At 42.9% G+C, this 9471-nt stretch overlaps 2 protein-coding genes across 2 annotated transcripts in view; both read left to right on the forward strand.

The window, feature by feature from the left end:
- On the forward strand, nt 1-4448 carry npas4l (neuronal PAS domain protein 4 like). The gene is made up of 9 exons (XM_060871479.1): nt 1-131; nt 801-964; nt 1062-1132; nt 1178-1318; nt 1424-1520; nt 2324-2428; nt 2537-2663; nt 2800-3602; nt 4309-4448. The coding sequence occupies exons 1-9, from the start codon at nt 10-12 to the stop codon at nt 4335-4337; spliced, it is 1659 nt and encodes a 552-aa protein (XP_060727462.1). The 5' UTR covers nt 1-9; the 3' UTR covers nt 4338-4448.
- Nucleotides 4449-7129: 2681 nt separating this feature from the next.
- tspan14 (tetraspanin 14) overlaps nt 7130-9471 on the forward strand; it is a 5678-nt gene continuing 3336 nt past the window's right edge. The window contains exons 1-5 of the mRNA XM_060871569.1: nt 7130-7281; nt 7748-7837; nt 8546-8596; nt 8752-8898; nt 9176-9346. Of these exons, the coding sequence (XP_060727552.1) occupies nt 7757-7837; nt 8546-8596; nt 8752-8898; nt 9176-9346 (450 nt within the window). The 5' untranslated portion in view covers nt 7130-7281; nt 7748-7756. The remainder of the gene's footprint in view (nt 7282-7747; nt 7838-8545; nt 8597-8751; nt 8899-9175; nt 9347-9471) is intronic.

Consider the following 9471-nt stretch of genomic DNA (forward strand, 5'->3'; position numbering starts at 1 on the left):
ACACCAGACATGACGCTTGGACAATCAATATCCTATTTTTCATCTTCATCTTCTTTATGTTCTTCATCATCATCATCCATCTCGTCGCCTCCAGACGCGCGCGGCTCCGTGAGGAAGAGCCGGACGTTCCGGTGAGTTTGTGTCACTACACCGTTAATCACCATCATTAAGGGATCAACATGAGGCACAGAACAAAGTGTAAAACCGCCGCACTATAAACCTCACAATCAACTAGCAAAACTTATTAGAGTAAATAATCACTAACTCTTAATGAAACACTTAACAATGAAAATTAGTTTAGAATAATTAGATGTGTTAATCAAATAAAAACAGGCTGCACGAGGACACGAGTTCTATAATATTAATATTTAACGAATAGAATTAAAGTTAAAGATTTACACTGAGTTAAAAACAATCACACACTAATGGTGCGAAGATTTCATTTCAGTCACAGCGAATCATTTTAAATCGTATTATTAAACTGACACGTGTGTGTGTGTGTGTGCGTGTGTGTGTGCGTGTGTGTGCGGGTGTGTGCGCGGGTGTGTGTGCGTGTGTGTGTGTGTGTGTATGTATGTGTGTGTGTGCGGGTGTGTGTGCGTGTGTGTGTATGTATGTATGTGTGTGTGTGCGCGGGTGTGTGTGCGGGTGTGTGTGTGCGTCTGTGTGTATGTATGTGTGTGCGCGGGTGTGTGTGTGCGGGTGTGTGTGTGTATGTATGTGTGTGTGTGCGGGTGTGTGTGTGTGCGTGTGTGTGTGTGTGTGTGTGTGTGTGTGTGTGTGTGTGCGCGCTCGTGCAGGTCCACCAAAGGAGCTTCGAAAGCGCGGCGTGATTTGATTAATGCAGAAATACGGAAGCTGCGCGCGCTTCTACCGATCAGAGCCATGGACCGCGAGCGTCTCACGTACCTGCACGCGATGTCCGTCATCTGCACGTTCATCCGGAAATCCGTGCTGCTCGCGCGTAAGGCCTTTAACCTGATTTACTGTATTCATCTGAGTACATTAATCACTCGTGCACGCGGGCCTCATGACCTGTATGTGTCTGTTTCTTTGTGAAGGTGATGCAGTGTGTGTCGGTGGTGACGGTGCTTGTGCTGGTGATGGTGCTGGTGATGGTGATGGTGATGGTGCTGGTGCTGGTGACAGTGCTGGTGCTGGTGATGGTGACAGTGCTGGTGCTGGTGATGGTGATGGTGTGACTCCTGAATGTGAAGATGTGTTAAATGCACTTCCTGGGTTTTTGGTAGCGATGACCAGTGAGGGGAAACTACTGTACGTCTCAGAGAACGTGTCGCACTACCTCGGCCTGTCCATGGTTAGTAACATGTTTATGTTTTACTCCACACACTGCTATAATGTGATCTATGACATCATATGAAGATCGTGTTTAAATAAGTCCATGTGTTGTAATGATGGTCAGGTGGAGGTTCTGCAGGGAGACACATTTTACAGCATGATCACCAACAACGATGCAGAAAAAGTCAAGAGTTACCTGCAGGATGGGAACCTAAACACAGGTAACACAATTTACATTTTCAGCATTTAGCAGACTCTCTAATCCAGAGTGACTTAAATTATCTCATTTTTATACAACTGAGCAGTTGAGGATTAAGGGCCTTGCTCAGGGGCCCAAGGTTGGGCAGCCTGGTGCAGCTGAGATTCAAACTCACAACCTTATGATTGGTAGCCCAACACCTTAACCAATAGGTTACACACACTCACATACACAAACACACATACACACACACACATACACACACACACACATACACACACACATACACACACATACAGAGTCCCATCTAACAGACACAAAGTTTGCTTTTCTAATAATAATAATGTGTTTATAACCTGCCTCTCTCTCTCTCTCTCTCTCTCTCTCTCTCTCTCTCTCTCTCTCTCTCTCTCTCTCTCTCTCTTTCTCTGTCTCCCTCTCTCTCCCTCTCCCCCCCTCTCTGTTTGTCTGTCTGTCTGTAGAGAGGAACTGTGTATGTTTATTCAGGACTAATAGACAGTCCTGCCCCCTGCTGGTCAGGTTGCGTATGTTCGACCCTCAGCGGCACCTGATGGTGGCTTTGTGTTCACCTTTACTTAGAGAGAGAGACAGCTTTACCACCACACACACGCCTGATATGAGATACACACACGCACATTACAGGTAATGCACACACACACACACACACACACACAAATTGCAGACATGCTATACACACACAGTAGTTGTGAGATATAAACATACAGATCTTTGACTCAAACACTGTGTGTGTGTGTGTGTGTGTGTGTGTGTGTGTGTGTGTGTGTGTGTGTGTGTGCAGTGTAGAGTTATATTTAGGTTATGAAGCAGAGGAACTAATTGGACGATCCTGGTATAGCATCATCCACCCTGATGACCTGTTATTGAGCGCAAAAGAACACAAACAATTAAGTAAGTCTCACATAAAGTACTAACACACACACATTCTGGGCCTGGTATTGAAAAATTAGGCACAACGTCTAGCAACTAGCGGTAATGTGTGTGTGTGTGTGTGTACAGTGCACTGTGAGCAGGTAGACTTGGTGCTGCGAGTGCAGGACAAACAGCTGAATTGGGTTTGGCTCTACATCATTGCAACCAGAGACACAGAGAGTCACATGATCACTTGCTCCAATTACATAATCAGGTAATAATACCTCATATACAGCTAACATTCTACAGCTAACACACTGTTCATCATGAACTCCAGCTGCACTTCCTGGAGGAAACAGGAACAGAAAGTGATGCAGGATGATAAGAAAGTATTATTGTGTTGTTTTTAGTGAAGTCGTGGCTGAGGATCTGAGACACAAACTCAGCACTCCTCCATCCCCCAGTCCTCCAGTCCCACAGAATTCCCTGCGTTCCAACAAGAGACCAGCAGAGGTCAGTGCTGAGAGCGGGAGAAGGAAAAACAGACGAGTGTCTACAGCAGCATCATCTTCTCTTCCCTACAGCCCCAATTCCTCCTTCTCTTCTCCAGCACAGGAAACTGCAAACATAGACTTCCTGTTCGGCTCCTCAGCAGACTGTCCTATTTACCCCTCCCCCTCTCAGAACATCCAGTGGCCCAGTTTTGATGCCACCTTTTCGACTCTGACACCATTTTGCTATCACACTGAGCTCAGTGTGTCAGACGACCACACAGAACTCCCTAGTGTGTCTGACAGTTTCCTGTACCTTGAAGACTTTAATTCATTTCCTGCATTAGTGACAGGAAGTAGTAGAACATTCCATGCCCCAGAGGATTATGGGTGGACAGGTCTGCTGACTCCACCCCCCCCTGCTGTACGTTACAGTGAGATGGAGCAGGCTGAGATCAGCATCCTTGCTCAGCAGATCTCCTCTCTGGCCAGCAGCTTTGATTCGTACTGTATTAAAAGCTCCACCCATCATTGTGACCACACTACTGGCTCTCAGTCATGTGACCCTGAGGCCTTCTTATTGGATGAGGAAGTGATTGACAACGTAATGCAGCTTCCCAGGGTTACTTTGGAGGTTCAGTCTCTAGAAGCGCTGTTGGATTTAGAAAAGTGTTCAGAGGATCAACAACAAGAGTTCAGCCTTTATTCACACACACAGCAAGGTAACACAACACACACACAAATAGACAAACATACACGCCATCATGCAAACACACAAACAGACATACACACACACATATACACAAACAGGTACACACACAAACAGACATGCGCGCACACACACACAAACAGACATGCACACACAAACACACACACAGACATGCACACACATACACACAAAAAGGCACACACATACACACAAACAGACACATGCATGCATGCACACACACATGCACACACACACACACCCACACACACACACACAGACACACACACAAACAGACACACACACACACAAACAGACATGCACACACAGACACACACACAAACAGACACATGCACATACATACACACAAACAGACACACACACACACAAACAGACATGCACACACAGACACACACACAGACACATGCACACACATACACACAAACAGACACACACACAAACAGACATGCACACACAGACACACACACAAACAGACACATGCACACACATACACACAAACAGACATGCGCGCATACACACACACACAGACATGCGCGCACACACAAACACACACAGACACATGCATGCATGCACACACACACATGCATGCATGCACACACACAAACAGACTTCATACCACTTCATACACGCATTAACGTCTTTATGTGACATGTCCCACTGACTATAGTAAAATAATGATATGATTTTTGTGTGTGTTTCAGACGGGTTTTGTGATGAATCTCTCTATTAAAGTGGAATATGTTTGTGACTCCACCTCCTCTTTCTGGGATTCCATGGACCAGGTACCTCGTCACGTTTCCATGGAGAACAGCGGCTGTCATTCCTACCTGTTGCCATGAGAATGTCCGTCCTGTGTTTTCAATTATAAATAGTCAAAAATAAATAATGAAACTATTATTAATGAGTAACACCACCTCTGACTCCATCACCTGTTTAACATAATTACACACAGCTTTATTTTAAATATAATCTTCATTATAATACTGTAATCTTCTTGGCAGCTGAATTTATTTTATCTATATGTTTAACTGAATAATTGTACACAATTTTAAACCTTTGTTGTAAATAGATTACAGTGTGATTTTATTTTTCTACAATTAATAAAGATAAAAATATAAAACAAACAGAGTGTGTCTAACGTACTAAACAACACTAATATATATTACATTATAATAATATGTAAATAGTAAGGAAAGTGGATGAGGATAATTAACAGATGTCCAAAGAGCCTTACTTAGTGAATATTAATGAGTATGAAGTCGTATGCACACGTCATTGTTCAGAGTGACTTACATTTATATCACTTATTTAAGCGAGCATGTGAGGGTTAAGGGCCTTGCTCAGGTGCCCTGCAATGGCAGATTAGTGGTGCTGGGATATAAACTCATAACCTGGTGAGCAGTAGTTTGACACCTGAATCTCACTCCCATGATGCACATCGTCAGACTTTTGCACTGCAGTGCAAGGTGACAGCTGTCATTACACTCATCTTACACTGCTTGGTGCGATTCTTGCTGATATGTCTGTTACTTTACATCGACAGGAACCAATTTTGTTGTATGCAGAGCTACACAATAACAATACAGGCTTTCTATTCTATTCTATTCTCATAACAAATTCAACTTGTGTAACTTGCTGTTTCGAAGCACCAACATGATCTGTACAAATCTCTCCACATTTACAGATACTGTATTCTAAGATCAGTCACTCATTACTTCATCCCCACGTTACACACACACACACACACACACACACACACACACTACTGCTTGTACTACTACTCACACATTGTGTAGTCTATATTGTGAATTCTACAGTCATCATACTGTATGTGACACACTCTGACACTTTATATACATCACTGCCCTGTCAATACTCTGTATATTATTGTCTTTATTTAATCTGTACAGCTTTGTCTGTAAATTAAATGTATGATGTTTTTATTTATTAATGTCTGTACTTTTGAGGGTCACTGACAGCTGGTACCAAATTCCTTCTGTGTGTAAAACATACTTGTCAGAAAACCATATGCTTCCATAACTTAAGTCTACGTCAATACTTAAGTCAATGCATCAAGAGCCACCACACACAGACGTGACAAGGAATTTGTCTACAGTTGTCGTATTCCACTTGTTAAGCCTCTCCTGATCCACAGACAACGTCAGAGGCGTCTTAGCTTGGCTCAGGAGAAGAAGAACTGGACTGTTGTGTGGTCCAAAGTCCTCTTTTCAGATGAGAGCAAGTCTTGTAGTTCATTTGGAAACCAAGGTCCTAAAGTCTGGAGGAAGGGTGGAGAAGCTCATAGTCTGGAGGAAGGGTGGATAAGCTCATAGTCTGGAGGAAGGGTGGAGAAGCTCATAGTCTGGAGGAAGGGTGGATAAGCTCATAGTCTGGAGGAAGGGTGTAGAAGCTCATAGTCTGGAGGAAGGGTGGAGAAGCTCATAGACTGGAGGAAGGGTGGAGAAGCTCATAGCCCAAGTTGCTTGAAGTCCAGTGTTAAGTTTCCACAGTCTGTGATGATTTGGTGTACAACGTCATCTGCTGCTGTTGGTCCACTGTGTTTTTTGAAAACCAAAGTCACTGCATCCGTTTACCAAGAAACTTTAGAGCACTTCATGCTTCCTTCTGCTGAGCAGCTTCTTAAAGATACTGATGTCATTTCCCAGTGCCAAAAGCACCAAAAGGTGTTAAATGACCGTGGTGTTGGTGTGTTTGACTGGTCAGTAAACTCACCAGACCTGAACCCCATACAGGATCTGTGAGCTGTTGTCAAGAGGAAAATGAGGAACAAGAGCCCACAGATGATGTGAAGGCCAGTGTTAAAGAGACCTGGGCTTCCACACCACCTGAGCAGTGCTACAGACTGATCACCTCCATGCTGAACTGAGGCAGAAGCACAAGGAGCCTCAGTGTTCAGTACATGTTCAGTGTTCAGTAAATAAACAAAGTTTTGAGAAAGTGAATTTGTGGGTTTTTGTTAAATGTGAGTCTGTGTGAGTTTATATAATATTATATTTAATACACGAGTTTCACTGTTTCAGTTAAATTACTGTAATAAATGAACTTTTCTAATTTATTGTAATTATTACAGACTCGATGTTAATTTCTCAGTGTTCGGTTTCATATTTCATTTATATCGGGTTCCAAAGGAGTCACGCGGTGCAGAGTTATTGACGTCATCGATCACGTGATTCCGTGTGTGTGTGTGTGTGTGTGTGTGTGTGTGTGTGTGTGTGTGTGTGTGTGTGTGTGTGTGTGTGTGTGTGTGTGTGTGTGTCTGTGTGTGAGAGTGTGTGTGTGTGTGTGTGTGTGTGTGTGTGTGTGAGAGTGTGTGTGTGTGTGTGTGTGTGTGTGTGTGTGTGAGAGTGTGTGTGTGTGTGTGTGTGTGTGTGTGTGTGTCTGTGTGTGAGAGTGTGTGTGTGTGTGTGTGTGTGTGTGTGTGTGTGTGTGTGTCTGTCTGTGTGTGTGTGTGTGTGTGTGTGTGTGTGTGTGTGTGTGTGTGTCTGTGTGTGAGAGTGTGTGTGTGTGTGTGTGTGTGTGTGTGTGTGTGTGTGTGTGTGTCTGTTGTGTCTGTTGTGTGTGTGTGTGTGTGTGTGTGTGTGTGTGTGTGTGTGTGTGTGTGAGAGAGAGAAAACACACGCCCAGAGCTCCAGTACACAGAGTTTCACTTCGTGGTGAGTGTGTGATTAAATATTTATCATTATTTTATTCCTTTTTCTTCTCCATCTTGTTTTAATCCACATTGACGTCATTATTAGAGAGTTTCTGTTTGTACGTGTAGTTAAACTTACAGCATAGCTACAATGCTAGCAGGCTAACTGTTTATAGCTAAGTGCTAACTAAGTAAACACGGATAAATAAATGATAAATAAGGTGTAAACAACTGGTAAATAAATACAATTTCACCCGAAACACACGAATTAGATCAGAGAGCAGAAACAACTGTATTTGTTTATTTATCCCTAAACATCTTTATTATCATTATTAACAGATATAATGAAGTTTATTAGATATAAATATGTGTGTGTGTGTGTGTGTGTGTGTGTGTGTGTGTGTGTCAGGTGTGTTAATCTCCAGACATAATAAACACACATTATTCTCAGATTAAAATGATTTCACTGTGTGTTTGTGTTCTAACAGGAGTGTGAGATGTATTATTACAGATATGACAACGCGGAGGTCAGCTGCTGTTACAAATATCTCATGTTCAGCTACAACATCATCTTCTGGGTAACACACACAAACACACACATACACCATGTCTGTTTCCACTCTTGTGCGATAAGAGACAGTCAGCTGCATGTTGAGTTTATGTTGTGTGTGTGTGTGTGTGAGAGAATTGTGATTTTTCTGTGAAAGGTTGCGCTAAGGAAACAGATACGCAGTTGAAATATGAAGTATTTGGTGTCCTCACACACCATTAGAGCTTTTAACAGGAAGTGTGTGTGTGTGTGTGTGTGTGTGTGTGTGTGTGTGTTGATTCTGCAGTGTAGCTGAATGTCTGAGTTTCTCTGACAGGAAGTTGAATCACTCGTGATAGTTAGTTTCCTACGTTCGTGTTAAGGAACACTAGAGTCTGCAGACAGCACTGTTGTTCTGGACAGGAGACGTGTGTGTCAGTGTAAATGTCCCTTTGTGTGTTTGCCTCAATGTTGTATGATTATCCAATCACACATTTAATGTTGTACACAAACTGAAATTAGATTCTCACAACCATCACTCAACTGTGTTTGTGTGTCTGTTTTTGTGTGTGTGTTTTTGTGTGTGTGTTTGTGTGTGTGTGTTTTTGTGTGTGTGTGTGTTTGTGTATATTTGTGTGTTTTGTGTGTGTGTCTTTGTGTGTGTGTGTTTGTGTATGTTTTTGTGTGTGTGTGTGTTTGTGTATGTTTGTGTGTTTTTGTGTGTTTGTGTTTGTGGGTGTGTGTGTGTTTCTGTCAGCTGGCCGGAGCAGCGTTTATTGCAATTGGATTCTGGGCCTGGAGTGAGAAGGTGAGGAGTAATAATAACATTTCATCAGTAGCTTTGTAGAGCTCAGCGTTAAACACAGATACAAATACACACAAACACCTACTGATGTGTGTTTAGATGCTAGTTGTTAGCAGTTAGCTTGACATTAGTGTGCACTAAACTCTGTATATGTGTAGGGTGTGCTTCTGGACCTGACCCAGGTGACCCGTCTGCATGGGTTTGACCCAGTCTGGTTGGTTCTGCTGGTCGGCATGGTAACATTCATCCTGGGATTTGCTGGCTGTGTGGGAGCTCTGAGGGAGAACATCTGTCTGCTCCGCTTTGTAAGATCGTTGTTCTAATTCATATTATATTTATTCTAAAAAAAAAAAAGAAAGAAGTCTTAGAGCGTTAGAGCAAAATAATGACATAAATAATGACACTCTGCATTACAGTACACTGACCTGCTGTGACCTTATTACTGTAGTTACTTACACCTGTCTCACAAACAACTGTCTCACCCCTGAAATGCCTCACACACACATGTTAGCAAAACAAGTGCCTGCAGTTTCACACAAATGAACTGACTGTGTGTGTGTGTGTGTGTGTGTGTGTGTGTAGTTTTCCAGTGTGATTGGCTTTATCTTCTTTCTGGAGCTGACAGCGGCCGTGTTAGCGCTGGTGTTTCAGGAACCCCTGAGAAAGTGGATCAGTGACTTCTTTATAGTGAACGTGAAAGGGTACAGAGACGACATTGACCTTCAGAACCTCATCGATTCACTGCAGAGAGTGGTATATACACACACACACACACACACACACACACACACACACACACACACAAGTTGTGACTGAGAATCATCCTCATTCAGCTTTTACAAACATCTTGACTGGTCCATCACAGTGAACAGAGAGTT

This window comes from Tachysurus vachellii, chromosome 6, assembly GCF_030014155.1.
Source record: "Tachysurus vachellii isolate PV-2020 chromosome 6, HZAU_Pvac_v1, whole genome shotgun sequence".
NCBI lineage: Eukaryota > Metazoa > Chordata > Actinopteri > Siluriformes > Bagridae > Tachysurus > Tachysurus vachellii.

What these genes read in the sequence shown, in the direction of transcription:
- npas4l (XM_060871479.1), top strand. Translation starts at nt 10, where the DNA reads ATGACGCTTGGACAATCAATATCCTATTTTTCATCTTCATCTTCTTTA. An exon ending in TGCTCCAATTACATAATCAG is followed by an intron (nt 2,664 to 2,799) that starts GTAATAATACCT and finishes TGTTGTTTTTAG; the next exon opens with TGAAGTCGTGGCTGAGGATC. An exon ending in TTATTCACACACACAGCAAG is followed by an intron (nt 3,603 to 4,308) that starts GTAACACAACAC and finishes TGTGTGTTTCAG; the next exon opens with ACGGGTTTTGTGATGAATCT.